The following is a 26,299-nucleotide window of genomic DNA, read 5'->3' as shown; positions in this document are numbered from 1 at the left end:
TCGACTTTTATCAAAGGTAAAACTTCATTTTAAATTCTGTCTCACAGAGTGCATATGATTTTAAATTTTATCGTGATTTATACGCCAAACGAGGCGATAATCTTCCTGATGAGTAACTTCTTCCACTTTCATTTATGTTAGCCAATCAGAGTTACGTACGCAGGCGTAGTAGCCACGTTCTTTTCATAAAGAATATTTGCGATGTGTAAAGTTTATTAATGTTTTCATTTTCAAGAGTGGGTTGTTTTCATCGTATGAGTGGAAATGTAGGCTACATGAATTTTGTGATATTGAATAGATTCGAAACTATCTCTCTTGATGTGTAAAGATGTTTCTAAAACATTTTCATCTGCAATTTTGAAAGTAAGAATTTCATAACATGTTATTTTCTCAAATGCGTATTATGCCCTTTGATTTGTCAACTGAAATTTAAAATAAGTATCGTCCATTTAAGCATATATAGCTTACACTTTAAACACAAAAAATAAGGCCGAAAATTAGGATTGCTGTTTTCATAACAGTTGCTAAAATCTTAATTTTTAAAATGAGCAAAATATGAGCATTGAAATAAGGTTTCACTTTTTCCCAAGTGCTGTTCCCTTCCCAGAAATGGCATACTTTAAGAACTTAGCATTTTTCAGTTTCTTATTTTTAGGAAAGGAAGAAATGTTTCTCTTATTCATCTTTCATTTTATCTACAGGGGCATATTACTGAATTCTGTTCCATCTTCATGAACACTTTCTCTGATCTATAAATAAAGAATCAACTTCCTGTTTGAAAGAATCAAATTTATTCCATTCTTTTATTATTCACTCACATTCTTTATAGAATGGCTTAATGCATTTGAACTTATTTTGTAGTTTAAGGATTTTGAACCATCTAATATCCTCACAGAGAGTTGACTAAATGCCTTTATGCTAAAGAAATGGATAAAAAGATGTCTAAGCTCATTTCTTTTGCATTAATAAAAGCTTTCTTTGTAACCCCGAAACAAGTGCTTACAGTTTTGTGCGATTAAAGTATGTTATTACTTATTTTACATTCCACACAGTATTTTAATTTTCTTGTGCGTGATTTATTGGTGAAAGAAATGAGGCAGTGAGAAGCAAAGGGATGCAAGTGGCAAAATTAAAAATTTGGAAATAACCGGTACACATGGTAGGTGAACCCCTCCGTGGCAAGAGATGGAAATAGTAGCCCTGGTAGATGCTGCTGTGCATCTCGACTTATATAAAAGAATTTCGATGAAATCCTACGTAGGATGTTATCTTTGAATGGGTTTTACTCAAAACTTTAAAATGCCCATTTACATCTCCATGCTTCTCACTACTTCAAATGTCCTGGAATAATAGCTTCCACCTGCAGTTCGAAAGGGTTCACATTTTTTGGCAAATATATTATGAATTTTTTTTTTTTATGATTCTCAAAATAGAGCTGAGGGATATAAAAAATTTTGAATTGTGATGCATCGCCAACATCAAATCACAATGTTGAGATTCATAAAAATGTATTTCAAATCAAGTTTTTTTTAAAAGCTTTACTTAAACTTGCTTGTTTAAGTTCTCTAAAATATTGATTAATTTAAAAAAATTTATATTATTAAGATACTAATTCATAGATTCTAACACCAGCAAGAATTTATCAAAAATTAAAAAAAAAAAAAGGAATGAATCAAAAGTCAAAGATAGCTGAAAATTGAAGACTTGTTTTGGGATTACAATAAGCCTCCCTTTTCAATGTGAACCAAAGGCACCCATATAAGGGGGCAAGGGGGACTCGATCCCCCCCCCCCCCTTAGATATTAGAACTTCCTTACTTTTAGTACTTTTTCTTTGCAAAAATGTAAACTTTTCTTCCCCAGGCAACTTAACGTTTTTGGTAAGTTATTAAAAATGTCAAATTTTAATGACTCTAATCAGTCCTGAAATCTGCTTCCATGGGGAAAATATATTGCTAAACCATGGTTAAAATATCTGAGCCCCCCCTTAAAATTTTGCATATAGGCACCAAGGGCGCCCATATAGGGGGGTAAGGCGGGGCTTGAGCCCCCCCCCCCCCCATCAGAAATGAGAACTTCCTTGCTTTTAGTACTTTTTTCTTTGCAAAAACGTAAAAACATTTCTTCTACAGCCATTAATTAATAAGTTATTAAAAAAGTCAAATTTTAATGACTCTAATCTGTCCTGAAATCTGCTTCCATGCGGAAAATATCCTGCTAAATCATGGTTAAAATATCTGAGCCCCCCCCCCCCCCCCCCCCGTTACAATTTTGCATATGGGCGCCCATGATATAAACAATGAGAGCTTATAGAGACACTCACTGCTCAAGATCACATCTTCGTGCATTTAAAAAAGGACCAAAATACGTGTCCTCAATGTTTGTTGCTACTTTGCACTTTGCTTTTTTTCTTTTTGGTGAATAATTATATGGTAAATTTTTTTCATCAATGCATTTTCTATTAAGAGCTTTACAAGAAAATGTGCATTTCTTGCATGTTTTGGGACAAGTGAAGATCCCTGTTCCCTTATGATACTTGAACCAGCATTCGTTAAGAAAGTTTCTTATGACAAGGCTTGCCGGTTTTCTGAAATGTTTAACCGGGACCCAGGAGGGCTCCGGTTCATCTTGCTTCCCCAGCGTCGCTGGTATTCAAAGGGGTACACACCCCTGGCTGATTTTCCGGACATCTTTATAGGGCAGTTTATTCTCAATGCTATGAATCAATGGTTACTTCATTAGAACCTAAAACAGGCAATAAAAAGTGTCACAAGCAGATAAAATATGAACATTTCACTTCTTTGATGTAAATATTTACATTTTATTTTAATTAGAAAAACACTTTGAACTAAGAACAAAAAATTGAACAATATTTTGATGTACTTTTCATTTGTTAGGACTTTTGCTTTTAATCTTGCTGTAAAAATCCTCACAAGCTAATTCAGTATTAATTTTACAAGCCAATGTTACAAATGATGAAGTAATTATCCTAAATAATCCTTCACAGTTGATTACTTTCGGCCATTTTGACCATTTGTTATCAAATTTATCTTTTTCCGGGAGTTGAAGTAAATCGGCCAGGACACCGAGATTTTGTTTGAAAACTGTCCTGGTAGGTCTAGCAAGCCTACTTAGGACTAAATGTTTATGCCTTCATTGTAAAGCGGAATTGGCTTGACACATTGCAAATTCTACATTGGTGTGGACAAATTAGATTGAAATGGTAATGATCGTGGACCAATGTCTGCACATCAGTCATAGGCAGCTCGTATGGGGGGAGGTATCCACCCCCCTCACTTCCAAAAGCAGGGTTGTTTGGTTTATGGTTTTAAACCAATTGTTTTTTTTAAAAAAACCATGCAGTTTTTTTAAAAAATGGTTTTTAAAAAAAAAGCCAAAAAAAAAAAAATCCATTTTACAGGTTTACATTGATTTCCCCCACACATATTGAATAAGAAACAAATTAGGATTGGAAAAAGCTTCAAAGCTAGTCTTTTTGTTCAAGGCTTTCAACTAAATGAATTTTTTCTAAAGACTGTTGGAGAAAACAACGGTTCTTTTGGTTTAAAGCAAAATATTTTTAATCTGTTACAAACAAAAACTGTAAAATTGCATGTATAAATAAATATACAGGGTGTCCGAAAAGTCCTTGACACATTTAACCTAAAATACCATTGTTATGTGTCGAGGACTTTTCGAATACCCTGTATATGTAATGCATTCAACTCATTTCAGAAATATGTGTGTAAATCTTTTTACAATTACATAAAATCAACTTTACACCACAATAACATATGCATAAATACATAGCAACTTTTACGTTATAAATTAATATTATTTTTAGGTTATTTAGTACTTTGAACAAAAAGCAAGTTTTGAAGCTTTCCCAGAGCCTAATCAATTTTTGAGTTATGAATGATATCTAAATGACGAAAATATATGCACTGCACTTTTCTGAAGCTGGTTTTAGTAATGTTGAAGAATTTTAAAGACGGTTGCATTGCATTTTTCAAATTCTTTTTCCTGGCTTTTCCAGCACTCAGTCACTGTTGGAGAAGATATAACGTTTTTGGCAAAAAAAATTTCTTGAAATAGAATTTGCTACACATTTAAATTTGTTCTAAAGAGTTTACATTTAATATTTTTTAAACTTCAATGCTGGATGCAACATGTATGCCAGTAAATAAGCTGTAATTTAAGCCATGTTACACCAATTTTTGTATTTTTGATTTGGTTCTTTGTTTTAGCGATAGTCGATATCTTTTCTAAGTCTTTCCAAAATAAGAACGGAGTCGAATATAGAGCAGCACTTTTTTTTAAAACTTTGTCAGTACAACAGCAATCGATTTTTTGACTGTTCAATCATGTACTGTTGTACATTTTGCTTTACTTCAATATTTGCAATATTGTGTATATAAAAATCAGAGTTATGTAAGATCAGAAAGAAAAAATATGAAAATTGTTCTTTTGAAAAGATTATGTTTAAAAATATAACTTTTACCTTTATTCGATAATTATTCATATTATGTTGGTTTTATAGTTTTTTTCTTGGATCTTCATTATATTTTATCTTAACCCGCATCACAACCACTTCTTGAAGTATTTCGTATCATAAAGGATCTATATATACATGCATACTAATATGTTAATTAAGTCGAACATTTCAATCAATATTTCCCCGCAGAAAGCTATTTTAATTATTTAATTTAGTTGCAAGATTTTGTTCTTATCTCTTTAATTAATCAAGAAATTTTAGGTATAATGTGACTATTGAATAACTGTTAATTACATGGAACCTTAATTACCTTCCGAAAATTCATTGTTTTTCTCTCAAATAGTATTTAAACCAAAAGACCCGTTTTTGGGGTTTTTTTACCAACCCTGTCCAAAAGTAAAGGGGCCTTGTCCCCTCACTTTTCAGAGCTAATAATTAATGATCAATTCAAAAATTATTCTTTATGGGGTAGATTGATTTATTTCACCAAAGTAAAAGGTAAAAATTCTCTTTTTATTTCCTAATAATGGCATTTTATAATGGAAAGAGGAAATCAACAGCGACCATCCATTCTGATTTTTGATGCCACATTCACATTTTTAGAAGTTATCAAATTACTTACATTAAAAGTCTGCAATATAGCCCAATTTAATGGAAAAAAAATCAGCTTCATAAGGGAAACTCCCCCAGCCCCTGCACTTCTTTTGACCTCCCACTTTTTTGGTGTACCAGCCGCTAGGGTTCGTTGATTTAAAGCAGCTTGATTTAAATTGTGATTAAAATCATGATTTAAATCAAGTGGTTTTTTTTTTAAATCATTGTTTTAAATCAATTGATTTGAATTAAGTGATTTTTTAAACAAAATCATTTATTAAAATCAGTTGATTTTACTTTTATAAATTAGTTTTGCATTTATTAGAATGTATTGCTCTAAATTTAATTACCCTGCATTATACTATCTTAATTTCAACAGGCAAAAACTACATAGATCCCTCTTTCTGTGTGTGTAACAGATTTTCACTCTCAAATATTGCTTTTACTCCAAAATTACACTTCAGAACAAAATAAAAATTTGCAGTTTTTCTTATACACAGTGACTAATATAGTTCAGAAAAATAATTGTTCAACATATTCTTTTACACTGAAAACGTACATGATCCCCAAAGCAGAATACTACTAAATTTGCGACGTATGTCGCAGAACAGATGCCTGATCTGCAGAACAAATTCTGTTCAAATGCGAGAGAAAAACTCAGACAAAGTTTCTACAGATTTCTGTGAAATTTTTGCAGAAACTGCAGATTTTCTACACATATCTTTCTACTCAAGGTAGAATTTTGCAGAAAATCTCTAGATTTCTTTAAATTAAAAGAAAATCTAAAACTCTTGCCAAATGCGATAATTCGGCACAAAGCTCGCGAAAAATGTTGAATTTGATAAGTTATTTGCAGAAACTAAAGATTTTCTTTGAACTTAAAGAAATCTGCAGAATTTGTGCAAAATTCTACCTTGAGTTGGAAGATGTGTGTAAAAATTGCAGAAATTTCATATTCTTTAGAGTGTGAAATATATTCTTTAGACTATGAAATATAATATTCTTTAGAAAATATCAGAAAAGATTCTGATTTTTGTAGCGTTTTTGGTTTCCCTTTTCCTTATTTTTCCCAATCGATCTTCATCCAGTGCAATTTCCTCTATAAACGTATGTTTTGGAAACATGCCGGCATTGAAACACGGCCATCGCCGAAAATTGCATGCCTTGTTTGAGATTTCAATCCCTTTGCATCCTGAAAATATTTCAATTATTTAGAATGTTTTATTATATGCTACTCTAACTTGATTCATTTTATTTACTATTTTAGTAAGTTAGTTATTTATTAACATGATTTTAATTGCTCCTTCATGCCATGTAAAATTAACCAAAAAAACAAGGTTTGACACCTAGGTTTGGATTTTAATAAAATTTTGCATTTTGCTCTTTTTATGCATTTTAGAAAGCATATAAACTATTTTTGGAGAATCGTAATCGGTTTATGCCACAGAAATGCATAGCAACAGTGAAGTTTTTAACACTGGAAAAAAAAAAACTCCTGCATGAAACAATTTTGATTTAGGGCTCCCGATTTGTGGAAAAGGTCATGATGGTTGCTTGTGTATACAATGCTTGGTACTTGCAGAACAATCTTGGTCAAATGATTTTACGTTGCAGAACATTGTCAATTATTCTGCTTTGGGGTACATGATGATGGAAACCTTATCTTTAAGCAAAGCATAAAAAAAACCACATCTTATCTTAGCATTATAACGTATTTATAAATCTTAAATATTATTGAATAGTTAGAGAACTAATCTTAGTTTTAAAAGTAAGTTAAATGGATTCATCTCTATAGTATGAAATAAAATATATTTATAAATGTAAAGTAATTAATATCTACAAATTTTTGAATATTTAAAAAAAATATCGTTTAAATAAAAAATATCCGACTTTTTTGATTTTTTAAAAATCAAAAATATCTTGAACCCTGCACAGCTTATGACTTTGGTACTCGAATCGGTAGATTGGTGTAGTGGGTGTGGCATCAATACATCAGTTTAGAGGAAAATTCTATAAACCTTTTTCTTTTTGCTATGTATAGATTAGATACATCACCCAGACCTTGTTTAAAATTATATGTTTACTGTAACTGTTCCTGAGAAAGTTTTTTTAAATTAAAAGATATAATTTCTTACATGTTTATATATATGTTTTTGTAGGTCACCTACATTATAGCCTAAGTTTTAAAAAAGTGAATTCAAAATTCATTGCTAAGTCAGGAACATTCATTTGTTAACTCTCATTGTTCGGCTGTAAAATGGTTTTAAAAGTGCTTTATTTTTACTTTTTATGGGTTGATTTCATGTTAAGTATTCTATTTCGTTCAGTTGGATTTTATTTAACCATTTGTGACTTTTTTGTATTTTGAACGTTTTTATGTATCCTTAAAATAAGAAGTTATCTTTTTTTTTTCTTTCCATATTTAGGGTGATTTTTTGACAGTAAAAGATTAGAAAAAGTGTATAACTTTCAGGGGTCTGGCCAGAGGATATTTGGGTCCGTTAACGAACCCTTCACAAAAATCCGATCAACCAAAACGGACCTTTCACAAAATCCCTATCAAACAAAACGGACCTTTCACAAAATCCCGATCAAACAAAACGGACCCTTCACAAATTTCTGATAAACAAGATCGGATCTGCCACAAATTGTTTATTGAAAGAGCAAATTTGAAAGCAAAATAATGCATATTTCTGTGTATAAACCGATCATTTTTGGAACCTTTTTTTTAAGTTAAATTAGAGGGATCAGCTTATACAAAATCAGCTAATTTTGAAAAAAAAAGAAAAAAAATCGGCACTCTTGTGATGCTCCTGCAAGCGATAAATAATTGCTACTGCCAAATAAATATAATGGTTGTTTGTTTTATCACAGCTAATTAGCAGCGGTGTTGTTGTAAACTTTTCTGAAAAGGCATTGGTAAGCACTTTTCTCCGCTCATGATTTAATAAACAATAATAATATATATCTGCGAAATGAACTTAGAACTGCAAAGGGATAGTAAGGGTGAGGAAAAAATATGATCGCTTCAGATAGGGTTACCAACTTCAAAACTATCACCACTTAGCGTCTGGCGTTGAACCTTTACAATGACTTGATTAGAAAATATTCTCATCATTTTGTCGGCTTGTCAATATTTGCGTTTTTACGGTGCGGTGCGATGTTTAATTGTTATTTTGGGAGAAAATTATATGGATTTTGATTTTTCGATGCTAACAAGGATAATTAACTTTAAATAAACTCTTTTAATTACCGTTTTTTTTCTTCTTTAGATGTCTACATTTTGAAAAATGCAATCTTTTAACATCCGATATGAGAATCATATTTTGTTCTTTTTTCAAGCTAACTTCGCTTTATTAGGATTCAAATAAATGAAAAGTCTCTTTATCTCTGTTAGAACTCTCATTTCAAGTTTTTAAAGCAAAATTCCATTTTCTGTTATGAGTCAAAAATTAAAATGCTGAATAGATGGTTTATTTTATTTTATTATTATTTTTTTTTGGGGGGGGGGGAGTCAACTGTGTCCACAGATATTAATGATATGTTATCATAGGACTCTTAAAATGCAATTTTAAAATAATTTTATCAAAAATATTTCTTTTACAAGCTGTTTTTATACTTTTGATGCCTTCACTTTGAGAATTGCGATCTCTTTGCATCCGCTATGGGAATCCGATTTTTCGAATTTTTGATGATTATTACGCTTTGTTAAGAGGTAAAACAATTGAAATATCTTTTTATTTTTGTTAAAATCACGGAATTTATAAGTTTTTAAACGAAATTCTGTGCTTTTTAAGAGTGTCTTGGGTCAAAAAGTTGAATGCTGAACCCTATTCTGAATTTTGTTTTATTTATTTATATTTTTGTTAATTATTTTAAATATTGTACAGAAATATATCTAGTATAAAATTTAACATAATGCAGAATGGTAGATAAATATTGATACTTGAAAGAGCGATCCCCCCCCCCCCCCCCCCCGCTAAGCTAAATATCAGAAAAAAAAAATCCAGAATGATTTTCTCGCCATAGAAGCAGGGTTGGCCGGATTGGACCCAATTGGGTTGGACCCATTGGGCTTTTTTGAAAAAACCCATTTAAAAAAAAACCCATTATTTAGCCCACTTTTGGGTTTTTTAAAATCTTCTGAGAAGTTTTTTAAAAAATTAATTAATTTAAATACTTTTTGAATTTAAACTTATATTTTATTTGTTCTTCACCACAGACAATGGACATAAAAAATGAATTTTGAACTTTAATAGTATTTCTTCACTCTTAACGGCATTAAAAAAATACTTCAAAGATTTAAAAAACATATATTTAACTTTTATCTTGAACTGGTCTCAATAAATAACTCAAATTATCTTGACTAAGTCCTGTCACGTCTGATTTTCTCAATATTTATAGATTGTACAGAGGAAACTACTCTAGCTTCCATGTGAATTATTTTCGGCAAACCCGATACGTCGTAAATTTCGAATTAACAAGTTATATTTTTTTTAGAAATTAACAGGATTTACAAATGGTCGGACAGAAAACAGAATAGGATGTACAGTATTTTCATTATCTTACAAAAAAGTTTAATATTTCTTACTCTGTACACAGAAATAGAAAAACAGGCAACATAAAATTCAAAGAAATGTCTTGATTAAGCTGGAATTCAGTAAATAGGGATTTAAACTACTTGAGGTTCTACAATAGTTTTGCATAACAAACTGAAATAAAATAAAGTAAAATGCAAAAAAAAAAAAAAAAAAAAAATGTAGAAATTAAAAACTAACAATAGATTTTATCACTCAAGAAGTAACTTTGCCTTAACTGTTGGTAATCATGGAAACTAAAAAATCTGAAACTTCACCATTCTCGGGTTTCGTCATCTTTTATACTTTTTTTCAGAAAATGCTGAATTTTAACTAGTTTTTTCCAGCTTTTTTTACCACAAGACAATTTTTGTGCTTTGTCCATATATTTACGCTACAATATGCTACAAGTACCCCCATTTTCCCTAAAAAAAAGACAAAAAAAACCCACATTTCTTTAAAAAAAAACCCAGCTTTAGTTGGGTTTTTTTGGGTTTTATTTAAAAAAACCCAAAAAAACCCTGGGTCCATGGGCTTTTTTGAAAAAACCCGGGTTTTTGCCAACCCTGCATAGAAGAGGAAAACACTCAACTTTAAGTTTAATTGATGCAGTTTGTGCCATCTCTAAATTCTAAAATTTCGTTTTAAAAACATTTTTTTTTTGCGAAATTTTTTGATTTTTTACAAAATTAATTCTTTTTTCACAAAATATTTGATTTTTCACAAAAAACGGACCCTGTGAAAAATCCTGGACAGACCCCTGACTTTCTTAGTTATTTACCTATGCTTTTAAAGGAATGTCTTGACTAGTATTTCACCAAGATTATATTTTTTTTGCTATTTATTGCTTGCAGTTTAGTAACTTAAGTTTTAACTTTTTGGAGCATGATTAAAGTTTTGTGTTATTTTATCATTTGCTTTGAAATTTATTAATTACAAAAGAAGATGATAAAATATTTGATGCTTAGAAAATGTGGTACCCTATTCGCGGCGGTGTATCTAGGAGGAAGAAATTTTAGGCTATATCCTCATCTGAAATCTAGAAACTTTCTTTTTTTGACCAAAGAAATAAATTGTGACCTTGACCCTATTAACTGAACTTTTTGTACATCTTCGTTTAAACTTTATTTTATTTATTTGGAGGGAAACAAAAATGCAATGCCTTTTAGCATTAATGGAATAACATATCTTTCAAAGTAATGTATTTGACCAAATTAAAATTATAAGCTGCTATTTTAATGTGACCTTAATACAGACAAATGAAGCACAATAGTTTAATGACGTGTACTAATTTTGTCATTTTTTAAACTTATTTGGCAGAATATCTTTATTTTAATAAAGCTAATAGGGAAATATGCTTCATCTAGTTCCTAGTTTTCTCTCAATGTTTTAAGATTTTGTAAACTCTTACAAACTTTTATAATGCTCCTAAGGTGGTCAGGTAAAATTGAATGTCAGTAAAAACTTGCTACATTTTAATCTATATTTTCCTCGGTAGCTCAGCCATGAATGATCGTAGCAAAGGTAAAAACCCTTGGACCCCCTCCTCGGTGGCTGCATTGTCCAAGGAAAAGCTCTCCTATTGCTGGTAAGTGAATCAATTTATTAATGTACTAGTGCTAACCGCACAGTTTGCTCGTAGTAGAAAATGAAAAGGTCATTTGGTTCGCCTGTATATTTACATATAATGGACTCTCGCCAATTTGCTATGTGCATTTGCTCGCCCATGGTGGCATATGGTAGTTTACTTGTCCACGTTATGATAATTTGCTGAGTAAAATGTTTTTAAAATTGGAATAAAACAAGAACAAATTCGAATTTTCGAAAAACAATCGCTTCAAGGTGCACCCCCCCCCCCCCCATGCTACTAACTAAGTTGCCAAATTTTATGAAAATCAACCAAACAGTCTTGCCGCTATGCGCGTAACAGACATCCAGACAGAAATCTAGGCTTTCAGCTTTATTATTAGTAAAGAAGATTACAGCATGAGATCCCAGTTTCAGAATTCAGAACTTTTTCATTTCAATATTTAAAAGGGAAAAAAAGTCGATTTTTTTTCCTAAAAAACCAGAAAAGGGGAAAAAAATTCTCTTTTTTTCCAGCTTTAGAAGTTAAAAATTGTTAAATAGGCAATCACTTGTTCATAACCCAGGGGCTTCAGTTCAGCTTTTTTTTAAAATGTTTTTCCGATGCTAGTTGCTATGTGTAAATATGCGTTTTGCTGTAAATGTGCAGCAATCTTTTAACATCCACTTACGGTTAGCCATAATTCTTATTTTCTTTTCATAAGTATGCAATACAAAACTCACTGCATAAAAGTACAATATTAGTTTTAGTAAATATATGATTTTTTGTATCAATTGGCACATTGCGTAGTAATAAAAAGAAACATCCCCGAACTATATATGCTGCTGCAAATTACCTCCGACTTTTGATCTCACTAGTTAAATATACTTTCATTCAGATTGATCTAATAAGAAAAGAACTTTAGTCGGCACGTTAGCCAAATCAGAAAAAACAAGGCAAATAATACATAACATAAGAGTTTTTGTTATTTTCTGAGTTGACCCCAAAATCCAGAAAGATGACGGTCGTGAGAGTTTCAGATTTAGGGTGCCATACTGTATGTTAAGTCTGGCGTAGAGACAAAAAGGACATTAATTATAAAATTTTAAAAAAATTTACATTTTTATTTAAGCTTTTCTTATAGTAAAAAGCAAAAATAGCACTCGCTTACAGCTACAGTTTTACTTAGTAGAAAAAAATTGTGATTAAAAATCGTCTGCCAATTGCCACGTAAACTCCTAAAACGTTTACATCAGTGCTATACCCCGGGCTCAAAAATATCCTGTATTTTTATTTATACATCTAATATCATCAAACCGCTAACTCTAGTCTTCAAATAGTAACTGCGTCTTCAAACCACTAGTTGTTGATTTTCTTTATTACTATTGTAAAATGAATACTAAAAATTAATATTTCCTTCATTATTTATATAATACTTTTCATGTTGAACTTTACACATTTTGAATGTTTTTTTTTATGAATGATATTTACAATCATATGTGAAATGTGATAATTTAATGCATTAAAAATAAAATATGATAATTTTTATTGAGTTACTTTAGCTAGCTACTTTTCCCATTTTTCTTTTGGTAGGTATTTTTGTATAAGTGTTTTACTCAGAAAAAAAAATTTGCATTTATTAGTCAGTACACAGTCATTAGGAATTTTCTATTTAATTTGTAATTCCAATTTTCTGACCAACTTATCGATTTTGATTGGGCATTTTATGTTGAAAAAATCAATATATTAGAGTTGGTATACTACAAAGTATTTTATGAATATAAAATGAAAGAAATATTATATTATTATGTTAAATTAATGATCATGGTATTATCATATAAATACTGTAGATTACTTTTTGGTTATTTTTAACAGTGAATAAATAACATGAATATGGCAAAATGCATATAATTTTTATATTGCAAATGCAGTTGAACTCGGTTAATTTGAACGGTTAATTGCGATAACCCAGGGAACCTATTTGAAGGAAGGTGACAATGGGGCGGGGGAAAGGGACAGGTGATAATGCCCAAATTGAAAGATATTTTTTATTCCCAAGTAGACCCTAAGTTACCTTAGACCTGTTCTAAGGTAAACAGCAACAGTATGAGCTTCAACACTTTCATTCAGCAAGGACGGATACAGAAATTTTTCAAGGGAGCAAGGCGATTTATTTTTATTACTTACTTTTTACCACGTATACTGATTCAAAAATGTTGATCACAGAGGTTTTGGACTTGAATTCCCAAACAGTTCCAAGATAGGACCCCAAACCTCCCTTCTCCCAACATTAATGAAATTCCTCTAAATTTACCTTTTTTTGAACTTCATTTTCGAAAAATTACCGGTGGAGAGTCTCAAGGGAGGGGCGTATCCATCCCTGTAGAACAGTGTCATAGCTGAGAAATGCCCTATCTCTCGATATAGTCCCTCCAATGCAGTCCAGAACTCCTCCCATTCCCTTGAGAGCTAACAAGCTGGAACTCACGGATAATGAGAGAGGAATGCGTTGGGGGCTGCATTGACTATTTCATCGTCAGTTAAAATTTTCTGTGCTATGTAGTCAAGGTAGAATGTGCCACAACTTGATACAGGGGTGTTTGTGTTCCGGTATTTTCGGACGTATTTCCGGTATTTTTGTCCAAAAATACCGGAATTATGGTTTTTTTTTTTGTTATGCTTTTATCTCCCTACCTCCGCAATTTTTTAAAAATTATATAATACTCATCAAATATACCTGCAAGAGCCTTAAGATGGACACCTATCCCTTAAGATGGACAAATGTCAAGAGATCAGAATTTTGTTCGTTTTAACAGAATTTTTCATTTTATTCTATGCAATATCTGTGAAATTTTTAATGTAGTTCAATAGTAAACCAAACTAAATTAACAAAATGTTTGTTTTAGCTGTGATTTGGTATTAACCATGGTCATATCAAAAGAGTTCAGCTGTATTGTCTTTACTAATAATAAAGCTGAAAGTCTCTCACTCTGTCAGCATCTCTGTGACGCTCATAGCGCCTAGACTGTTCGGCCGATTTTCATGAAATGTGGCACAGAATTAGTTTGTAGCATAAAAGTGCACCTCAAAGTAATTTTTCAAAAATTCGATTTTGTTCTTTTTCTATTCCAATTTTAAGAACATTTTCCCGAGCAAAATTATCATAAGATGGACGAGTAAATGACCAGGTTATCATAACGTGGAACCGTAACATGAGCAAACCAATTGGCGAGAAATTCATCATACATGAATTGTAAATATACAGGCGAACCAAAAGACCTTTTAATTTTCTACTACGTGCAAAGCCGTGCAAGTGCCACTAGTAGTTCATAAGATCAATGTTGGATTTTTATCACGACATGTGTCATGGTATATCGTCGCCTCAGAGCAACACTAAGATGTTTAAACCCAAAAATAACACTAAGATATCCTACTGTTGCTCTGAGGCGAAGATATAAGGGACTGATACATATCGCCAAACCCTGGCACTATCCCATACAATTGAAAACATATTTTGCAGTTTGTTCGCAAACATGTGTTTTCAGAGCATCCGCTTTGAGCATTGCTTCCAACAGTACTGAAATCTTACTTAAATTTGCTTTTGGAATTGAAAAATTAAATTGTTAGCTCTGTTTATATGTTTTCCTCTCTTGTGAGCAGGGTTCGAAAATATCCAATATTTTGATATGCATCCGATATTTTCAATGAGCACAAACTAAAGTCTTCAAAATAGTAAATGCATCCTCAAATCTCTTTATTTTCTTATATTATAATACAAATACAAATACAAAAGTGTCGACCAGCAACAGGCTCTGGGCCCAGCTAGACTGGTCCTAGTCAATTTACAATCCCCAGTGAAGATCAATGGCCCTCTTAAAACTGACTATACTCCCTCGCTCATGACCACCTCTTCCGGTAAGCTGTTCCGAGGTTCCACTACCCTGCTACGATAATAATTTTTCCTAACATCCATGTTAGCCTGAGATTTAAATAGCTTAAAACAATGACCCTTCGTCCTGTTTTCAGCGCTAAACTTCAGCCCCGTAACATCTTTCATTTTAATAAATTTAAACAACTGAATCATGTCCTCTCGGTCTCTTCTTTGCTCAAGACTGTACATTTTTAGCCTTCTAAGCCTGGAATCATAATCTAAGTGGGAAAGTCCACTTATTAGCCTTGTAGCCCGCCTTTGAACCCTTTCTAATACATACCAAACTTCTATATAAGGGCAGAAGAACTTCTTTAGATTTATTTGAAATAGATCTATTGATAAACCCAAGCATCTTATTGGCTTTGTTGCTAGCAATGCTGCACTGTTGCCTAAACTTTAAATCCTGACTTATTAAGACCCCCAGATCAGTAACTTTGTCTGCCTGACTAATGACTGAACCTTGCAAATAATAACTTGTACACTTATTTCCATGCCCTAAATGTAGCACTTGACATTTCCCAACATTAACAGCCATACCCCATTTGTCAGCCCACTCCGTAATATGATCTAGATCCTCTTGCAGCTGATTTGCTTGTTCTTCATTTTCTACAGTCCCCATAACTTTGACATCATCAGCAAAACAATTCATGTTCCCAGAAATATTTTTGTGAATATCGTTCATAAAGACAATGAACAAAACAGGCCCTAACACTGATCCTTGAGGAACCCCGCTTAAGACCTCACTCCAATTAGAATAATTTCCCCTTACAACTACTCTTTGTTTCCTTCCGGTCAGCCAATTTTTTACCCAAGTGAAAGTTTTCCCTCCTATTCCTATATCAGCTAATTTGCTAAGTAGAGCAACATGCGGTACCTTATCGAAAGCTTTTTGAAAATCAATGTAAACAACATCTACAGGCTTCTTATTGTCCAAAGCCATGGTAACTTTGTCATAGAAATGTAATAAATTAGTTGCACAAGATTTACCTTTCCTAAAACCGTACTGAAAACTAGTCAATAGATTATTAGTCTCTAGAAAATTTACTATCTTAATTTTCATCAATGTTTCAAAAATTTTGCAAACCACCGAAGTTAGACTCACAGGTCTATAATTTCCCGCACTCCCTTTAGACCCTTTCTTGAAGAGCGGTGTAATGTTAGCGAGCTTCCAGTCCTCTGGCACTGTCCCCGAATTATAAGAAGCATTGAAAATGTTTGCGATTACATCTGCTAATTCCTCTGCACATTCAAATAAAATTTTTGGATAAATATTATCAGGTCCCGGAGCCTTAGTCTCTTTAATTTTTTTCAAATGAAGTAAAACGTCATCCCTGGAAAATACAAAGTCCTCAAGCTGTACTATAGCTTGTGTCTTGTTGGTGTCAACTGTTGAGATACAGTTATCGTTAAAAACACTCGAAAAAAAGTTATCAAGAACATTAGCAATATCACTATCGTCCTGAATTAAAATTCCGTGCTCATCAACCAGTGGCCCAATATGACTATTTCGAACTTTCCCCGAATTAGCGTATGCAAAAAACCTCTTGGGATTCCTGTTTATGTTATCTGCCAGTCTTTGCTCCAACTCTCTTTTCTGAATCCGTACCAAATACTTAAATTTACGCTTTGCCTTACAATATTGGAGCCTATCTGCGCTGTGACCTGTTTCTCTAAACCTATGAAAAGCAGCTTGCTTGTAATTTAGAGCGTCTTTAGTTTCCCTGGAGAACCACATTGGCCAAATTTTAGTGTTGATACCCTTTCTCCTAAAAGGAACATGATCCCTAACCGTATTCGCTAGATTTTCCTTAAACTCTGCCCACTGAAGAAACAGTGGCAGTAATTACGATATGTAGGCTTAAAATTAAGGTTTCTTTCAATATTCATATCTAATATTTCATTTAATTTTTTTATCAATTTTAATGGAGTTAATTTAGCATTAGCTGTTTACTCACTTTTCTTTGGTTAGCTACTTTTTGCACAATTATGATTCAGCAGTAAATACATATGCATTAGGTAAAAATGAAATAACGTTTAAAAGCAATGTTTAAAGCGTTGCTTTTAAACGTTGTTTCATTTTTATCCAATTTACCTTGCACAGAGCTATCGCTTTTCAATTCACATATGCATTAGTCGTTGCATATTCATAAGACATTTTCTTTTTTTTTCTGATTAATGTTTAATGTTTAATTAGACACTTTTAATGTGAATTTAAGTTGTTACATTACCAGTAACTTTATGAATATAAAATACAACTAAAAAAGGAATATTATATTACTTTCGTTATCAATAATGTATTAATGCATCACATACCCCAAGCCTTCGGGATTTCCCTGAAGTTTTACGGATTTTTATGTCTTTTTCCGTTTTTCCGGTTATGAGCAAAATCTTCCGGATTTTTCACGTTTTGTAGGAAAAAAATTGTATCTCGCCAATTTTGGCGCTAACGATTCTTTTGTGGAACGTTTTAGGCCAAGTAGCCAAGGAAAGGTTGCTGTAGAAGAATGGCACGAGAAGAAGTGAGGCAAGATTATGACGTTACGGAGTGATACAGCGTATGACTTCATCGGGATCCAATCAAAGCAAGCGTCGCGCCTGGCAACTAGGGGCACAATTTCGGCGCCGATTATCTTCTCGTTCTCTCAATTCGAGCTGTTTGTGCTCTGTTCTGTTTTTAAAATGAGTACCAAATGTTATTTCCAAACTTTTAAAGAAAGCAATAAAAGTAATATTTACTAAATAAAAGTAAGTTCAATTGATATGAAATTCATAACTAATATATTGTTAAATAAAAAGAGGATAGGGGTCCTGTTTGATTTTATTTTGCGTTAAAATCTTGTGGATAAAAATAAAAAAATCTTCCGGATTTTTTTTCTCGGAGGTTGGCAGGTATGGCATCATAAAAAATAGTACATAATTTATTAGATATTTTTAATAATTAATGAACAATATTACTATGATTAATATAATTTTTACATTGGAAATACCGTAGTTGAAAATATAAACATCGAAAATATCAAGATATCATGATATTTTCAAAACAAAAAAACATGATCTGTATCGACTGATATATACCGGCAAACCCTGCTTATGAGACATGAAATCTTCGGAATAATTATGCACTGTTACATTTTCTCCCTCTTTTTTGCAGGCAAATTCTTAGCTTTCAAGACTCCGCTCGATGAGCGCTATGACAGTCAAGTCCCCGAAGAGTGCACTTTCACTCCATCGATGTTAATTGCCTCTGCCAGCTGCCAGAAGGTATTCATTGTCTTTTTTTCTTAAAAAAATATTGAGACTTGTGATTTAAGTCTTGTGAAAATTTATTGATTCATTTTTTTTTTTAATTTTGGCAATTTGAGTTTATTTTTAGGCATATATTTAGTGCAATAAATTAGACTACATTTTTAACACAAATTTACAGTGAAATCCATGTTTTGATTTAGTTTCCATTACATTGAATCACGCCACAACAAAATTCCTGTTTCAACAACAACAAAAAAACAAAAAACAAAGTTGCAGTCTTTTGAATTTTGTTGTAACCAGATACGTCGTTCCGTGTTGTATCAAAACCGTGTTGCACAAAACTTTTTTAAGAACAACTTTTTAACTTATTTTGTATGCTAATTAATCATGTACATAGTAAAAATCATGTCATTATGTATTGTGTTGTATTGAAACCGTGTTTCGTGTTATATCATAATGTAAATCAAGGGTGTTATATCAAAACCAAGTTTCATAAAAACAAAGTAAAAAGTAAGTTAGAATTATCAAACAATTAACAGAATACATTAAACAAAAATGAAATTCCATCTTTTTAAAGATAACATTCAAAGAGATAACACAACAAACAAAAATGAAATTCCATCTTTTTTAAAGATAACATTTGTGTTATATGAAAACCATGAAGTATTAAATTCAAGTTTTGCGGTGCGTAGTATCAAAACCATGTTATAATAATCCCAAATTCGGTACCGCATAATATCGAAACCGTGTGGTACAAACACTGTGTTATACAAGCGACACCTGCATTTGCATTTCGAGACTTAAATTTGAAAGATGTGCTCAGTTTGCTACTTGTTGTGCTCTTAAAAAGTTCCAAAGTTGTTTACTGCATTTATACGATATGCATTCCATTCTCTTTTTAACTGGAATCTTGATTGAATCGTGTTGTGAAAGCTTTTGTTAATAAATTAATGGAAAATGCAGACAATCTTTGTCTCAAAATAGGTGTAATGAAAAATGATTGATTATCATGTGATTTAATTCCTCCGTGAAAGTTAAGGCCAAACATATTTGTTTAAATAAATTTATATTTGATGGAAAATAATCGATGGCAAAGATAGGAAAGTTCATCAGCAGCTTGATCTTGCGTACACACAGCGAACATAAACAAATGGTCTGCAAGCATTTAGGTTGCTTCCAAAGCTAAAATACATTTGCTGTAATCTCAACGTTTCTAATCAAGCATCGTAATTAGGAAAGAGAAAATGCATTTTTCACTATGCTTCCACTTTAGTTAGTATGGTGATTTTTTATTTCTTCAAAACCGAACACTAAATATTTTTGGCTCCTGCAAAACAGAAAAAAATTTCAATTTTTGACATTTTGAATTCAATTTATGTTTTTCGCAATCACAAGTATTTGTATGTGTGCAGGCCCATGCGTGTAGATGTGTGTGAATTTGCAGAATGATTAGGTTTTGTGCTTGAGCTAAGCCTTGAATGAATGCAAACAATTTGTAACCATGGCAATGATAATTTGTCCTCTTGTTAAATACTAGTGGTACCCGCACTTCTTTGCCCGTAATAGAAAAATTAAAAGGTCTGTTGGTTTGCCTGTATATTTACAAATAATGTATGGTGAATTTTTTATCGCCAATTGACTTGTGGCCATGTTACGGTTCCACGTTATGATAATTTCGTAATTTACTCGTCCATCTTATGATTTTTTTTTTCTTAAAATTGGAATAGAAAAAGAACCACATCGAATTTTCGAAAAATCGCTTCGAGGTGCACACCCCCATGCTACAAACTAACTTTGTGCCAAATTTCATGAAAATCGGCCGAACGGTCTAGGCGCTATGTGCGTCACACACATCCAGACATCCGGACAGAGAGACTTTCAGCTTTATTATTAGTAGAGATTAAAACATAGATCTAGACTTATTCTTGTCCAGAAAAAGTAATCTGAAAAAATCAGAGCAACATCAACTATGTGACTTTTATTTTTCCTTAACTTTGTTATACAATGCCAAAACTAAAACTTAAAGGAACCATGATGTAGCTTTATTTTAATTTTATTGAAGTAATTTCTTCTTCAAAACATAAATTTGCTGCTGCAAAATTGTTATCTGTGCTCCAATCCACATTATCGTTGTAATCTTGTCACGTTTTTACGTATTACGTTTAGTGAAATGAAGTTTCAATTTTAGAAGTGTGATCCAATTTAAATTTTGGCGTTTTCTTTTGGTTGTTTAATCATACACTTGGAAGCAAAGATACCTATAAATAAATTATGGAAATAATAACTAAATAAATTTTATAGATGAAAATTGGGCTTTGGATTGATTTGACGAACACAACACGCTTCTATGACAAAAGAGAAGTGGAAGAGCATGGCATCAAGTATATCAAGCTTCAATGCAGGGGGTAAGTTGGCCCTTTTATTTTTTTTAATTTAATTACCGGCACATAAAAATTAAATTAGAAGTTTCTGATTATGGCATAAAAATGGCCCTTATTTGGTTTTTAAGTGAACAAGAATTGTCTTTAACTGTGAGGGAAGTTATGCACAAATATACCATGTAATAAAAACTATATATTCTTCTGTGTGCTTCTGTCTGTGTGTGTAGTAACCCTATCTCCCAGGGTTCACTTTTTCCTGTCTAAAACTTGTTTTTCCCATTCCGCCAAGAAAAACTGGAGAAAAAAGTCAATACCGGGGAAAAAGTGGTAAATACCAAGGAAAACTCCCAAGTAACAATATATAAGAAACATTTTGGCTTTCTGAATCTGATGTGTAAAATGAAAGTTAGAAATGAATTGTTGTTACAAATTCCCATTAGTTTTAAACTTATACTGTGGGAAAGGAATATAAATAAATATAGTTGCATAAAGCATAAATTTTGCTCACAGATTTTTTTCACAATAATTAATTTCCTAAATAAATATTTTAGAACACAATAAAATAAAATCATTAAACTTAAAAATACCAGGGTCTTCAAGAGAAGCAATTAATATTTTGTTAAATTTAAATAAAATTTTTATTACATTGTTGGGTAAACCTGTTGCACTGTTTTTATAATTTTACTCAGTGTTATATTTGCACAAAATGGTCTTTTGAATCATCAGTAACAGATTTATTTGTATTTTTGTTGTTGTCAGATTCTTGTCTACTCAAATAGAATGCTTGAAAAATTAAAGACTGATTAAGATTTTCTTTAAAAAAAAAGCTCCATACAAAAATACTGCACAATCAACTAATTACGAACATTACTTCACCAGCAAGCACTATTGTGGAAGAAATGGAGTAAAACTAGAATAGATGCAGAAGTTCTGCAAGTAATGGAACTTCTTCGGAGCTGTCCTGCTTCATCATCATCTCTGGAAGAAATTTTTTCTAATCTTTCATTCATCCAAAACAAACTTAGAAATAGACTGGGTTTGCAAAAATCCTCTAAATTAGTGTTTTGTTATATGATGCTGAAATCTGATGATGAAGTAGAGAATGAAGATTCTGATTTTGATCTGTGTATTGTGTAAATATTTATAAATAAATCCACTTCGCTGCCAGTTTTTGTAAATTTTCCTCTTTTTTTAATCGTTCAAGCTAAAATTTACTTAGAACTCAATTTTGATATTTTTAAACACTGTTTGAATTTATATATGTGTTTTTAATAATCAGTTTTTCTCATGTGAGAAAAACAGTATTTCACAGGACAGTAAATACCGGTTTTTACCTTGGTATTTAGGGGGTTGGGGGGGGGACCTTGCTATCTCCGCTATCACCTCCAGACTGTCCAGGTCTACCAGTTCAGTAAAAGTGCTGTTGAATACAGGACATCTAGGGGAAGCAATTTTGCCCTATTTTGCCCCTCTAAGCCTTAAGGATCTGAACATCCTGAAAAGCGATGTGTCCTGACACCATTAAAAAGAATTAGAATCATCAATTGCCACCTACCGCAGGTAGCAAAAAGGGGTTAGACCTCCCTAATTTAATTAAAAAGTTTGTAATTATAAGCTGGCCAATAATTAAAAGTACCTGCTCTCTGCCGCTCACCAACCCCGGAAGATTGCTTTGCAATCTTATTTAGGGGAGGGCAGGCGAAGCTACTGCCCCGTGGCCTCCACAACACACCCCCACAATAAAATTTTTACAAAACATCCTAACTTTAACTGGTCAGCAAATTTTATGTTTTTTCTCCCCTATAAATTATAATAATATTATAAAAAAATAAATATCAGTAACTTCAGGATGTATTTACTATTAAAGTGCTGATCAAAAATATCGGATGTATACATATATATCAAAATATTCGGACATATATCAAGGTATCAAATATTTTCGAAAATATGATGATCTTTTCCAGCCTTGATTAGGGGCCTTCACTCCTTCGTTGCCCGGAGCCTCCACACTTCCACATCCGACCCTGGTCTTATTTGATTCGCAACGATTCAAATCGTCAATTAGAAACAAACAGATTCAAAACGCGTTATGAGCTCCCTTTGGAACAAAGAGAACCCCTTCCCCAGGTTTCAAAATAACTTCTACCAACTTTCAGAGCCGTAAGGGCTAAGGGGCTCCTGAGCATTGAAAAGCTGTAGTTTTGTGCGTTTGAAAAGTCTCTTTCATATTGGTGGTCTCCAGTAATTCGCATCTCCAATAAACCATAGGGGGCGTTGCAGCCACTGTCTAATGGCGGATGAAAAAGGTAAAACAAACAAATGCCGTAACTTATAACTTGCTTTGAGGATTAGTGAACAACAGAAATTTTTTGTCGTGTTTGTAGGAAGCTTTCTTTTCTTCTAAAATCACATTACTCCACAAACTGTCTAAAGCCTGTAATTTACCCCAAAGAAAACACGTGGAATAGAATGTTTTACCTTTTTCGACAGTATTGTTAATCACCACAAGGTAGCGTATTTGAGCTCTGTAGTTGCGATTAGATTTTGCTCTTTAGCTCAGGGCTTGAATTGAGTTGAGCCTAAGATTTTCCGTTAAAATTGAAACCCTTAAAGTTTGTGAATAAGAAAGAACGAGTCGAAAAGACGTTACTATGGCAACACCAAAGAAAACATCAATAATTTGAATGGAGATGAGATTAATGGAACTTGATTAAAATGGCTTATAACTTTTTTTTCTTTGGAGATGGCCATGAAACTTGATTAAAAAGTTTTCTTCAATGTGTTTAAAATATTATGTTTTATTTTTGTAACAAGTTAATATCTAAAAAACTTAGTCATTTTAAGAAAAATTAAAAAGATTTAAATTTGAAGAAAAAAGGTCTGATTTCAATTTTAAACAATCTAATTTGTTTTAATTTATTTTTTCTAACTAAAAGAAATCTGGAACTCTGCTGAAAAATAATGCAAGAAAACTATAAAATTCAAAGATAGTTTTGAACTAAATTTTCTAAAACCTGAGCTTGTGCTGTATTAGTATGTAATGTTTTTGAGAAGAATCATTAATTATATTTACATGTCAATTCACACCAAGTACATTTGAGGCAGTGAGAAGCAGAGGGATGTAAGTGGCAAAATTAAAATTTTGGAGATAACCAGTACAGCTAGTAGGGGATCATCTCTTCTGTCTTGTGGCAAGATATAATACCAGTAGCTCTGGTAGGTGCTGCTGTACAGCATGATTTAGGAAAAAAAATATGTTATCTTTAAACGCATTTTAACTCAAAACTTGAAAATGTCCACTTACATTCCTTTGCTTCTCACTGTCTCATTTCTGTAGCATTGTGTTTTGAAAAGTTATTTTTGGCAATTATTAGCCATTGGAAAAATCTAAATTTTGATTCTTGATGTTTAGATCTGAAATTGTTACATTTAAAACCGTCCAAACCTCTCAATATGCTCTTTGGATTGCAACTTTTTTTTTTTTTTCACTATTTGATTGGTTCCTTCGCTACATCTTATTGAAAAAATAGGCTACTTGTAACAAACGTGAAGTTTTTTCCACTAGTTAAAAATTGTTTTTATCGAAAATCTCCCAAAATCTGTAAGGGAATTCAATATTCTACACACTATTTAAACCCTGCCCCCCACCGGAACCAGTAGATTTTAAGTAGATTGGGGTCCACTTAGCCTAGATCAATCCTTGTGTGCATTTACTATGTGGAACATTCATTATATAATCAACTAGTGATTAATTTCCTTGTCCTTTTTGATTTTTTAGGCATGGAGAATGCCCATCCAAAGATCAAGTCAATACATTTATCCAGCTGTGCAATCGTTTCATTGATAAAAATGAGAATGAATTCATTGGTAAGTAAGTTTACCAGTTTGAAGAATTAAACTAAAAATAACATAATGTTCCCATTTTTCTTTCTCTGCAGTTTGTAAATGTTTGATTCCCTGACCTTTTTTTATATAAAATTTATTCTTTGTATGGGGTCCTAATTCTCGGCTTTTCAATTGCAGGTGTTCACTGTACACACGGTTTCAATCGCACCGGTTTTCTCATCATTGCCTTTCTCATCGAAAGTTTGTCGTGGAGGTATTTATTTCGCTTTATCCTCAATGTTGTATATTTTGCGTTAGTTGATGAAATTAATTTTTCTGATTTATTTTTCAGTATTGAAGCAGCTTTCCATGCATTTAAGGAGGTGAGGAAAATCAATTTCTTTTTTATAATTCTGCAATTTAGTTTAAGAATAATAGATCATTAAGTGTTTAAAAGTGCTAATAATGCTTTTTTTTTTCACACCTAAATGTTCTGAATCAGGTGCTGTAACTTTAGATAGGTGATTTTCAAAAAGCTCTATGATATTTTTTCCATATAAGGCAAAACACCACTTCTTCGGTAGTGGCCACTTCAAGGTTTAAAACGCACTGGTGGTGGCCGCTGGCCACTTAGAAATATATTTTTAAACTGTGGATCTACAATATTAATTGCCCCTCTTGAAACGCAATGAGTGTTTTATTGCCCAACGCTTTCTAAATCTTCCCAATTTTCAAAAAACATCAGAATTTCAATATGTTCAATCTGTTCAATTTTTCACCAAACCTCATATCTGATCCAGCAGTGACTACTCCAAAATCTGAGACTTTTAGTAGTGGCAATCTGGCATTCTCCCATCCGAAGTATTTACGTTACTTACTTTAAATTCAAGTAACTGATGAATAAAATGGATTCAATTCAATAGTTACTATAAGTACCAACAAAAAAGCACATTATTTTTGTTCATTTCTTTCTTCAAAGTACGAAAATAAACATGAAGTGGCCACTACTAAAGCACTGGCCACTATTGGTGTTTTACCTTACTTTATATATTTTTTTATAGTTTTATGATGCCTTGAAGAATAATGAATTTGTTCATAATACAAAGAAAGATTTTCATCAAAATCTTTTTTTATTGCTGTATGCCATTCTTTGAATGCATCATTTTTGATTTAGTATTATTTCTCCATAATAGAAAAATAATTTTGAAGGAATGAATAAATTTGTAATAAAAAATAAATTTGATATAAATGTATGAAGAAATAAATTTGACAGTGAAACTGAAGTCAAGCAACTGCTGCAATTATTTCCAGAAAATAATAAAAATAATGAAACTCCCATATCGATCTTTACAGCTCGATTGATACGGGGATATTAACTGACTTGCTTTCCAACAGATACCAAAAATTCAAAAGTTTCTTTACTTTTTCTGACTCATTTTGTGGGGGGCCACTGATACTTTTACAGAAGGCAGTGGCGGATTTACTAGGGGGGCAGTGGGGGCAACCGCCCCCTCCATAACCGTCTGTTTCTGAAAACAATAATATGACATTGAAGAAACTACGTGCAATAGCAACTTTTTTTCTCAAGTAAATTCTATTAATTTGCTTTAAATTAGTTTTAGACAGTAGTGTAGTCGAGGATGAACGGCGTTATCCACTTTTTAATTTTAATCCAAGTTTGCCC

The 26,299-nt window shown here is 32.2% G+C and overlaps 1 protein-coding gene across 1 annotated transcript in view; it reads left to right on the top strand.

The window, feature by feature from the left end:
- The first annotated feature begins 204 nt into the window (after positions 1–204).
- LOC129219840 (mRNA-capping enzyme-like) overlaps positions 205–26,299 on the top strand; it is a 71,847-nt gene continuing 45,752 nt past the window's right edge. Inside the window, 7 exon segments of the mRNA XM_054854149.1 lie at positions 205–363; positions 11,164–11,253; positions 18,315–18,424; positions 20,711–20,814; positions 24,569–24,657; positions 24,814–24,889; positions 24,968–24,998. Of these exon segments, the coding sequence (XP_054710124.1) occupies positions 11,175–11,253; positions 18,315–18,424; positions 20,711–20,814; positions 24,569–24,657; positions 24,814–24,889; positions 24,968–24,998 (489 nt within the window). The 5' untranslated portion in view covers positions 205–363; positions 11,164–11,174.

This window comes from Uloborus diversus, chromosome 4 (genome assembly GCF_026930045.1).
Source record: "Uloborus diversus isolate 005 chromosome 4, Udiv.v.3.1, whole genome shotgun sequence".
Lineage (NCBI taxonomy): Eukaryota > Metazoa > Arthropoda > Arachnida > Araneae > Uloboridae > Uloborus > Uloborus diversus.
The sequence above is the reverse complement of the archived record's forward strand: the minus strand, read 5'-3'. Positions and strand labels throughout refer to the sequence as shown.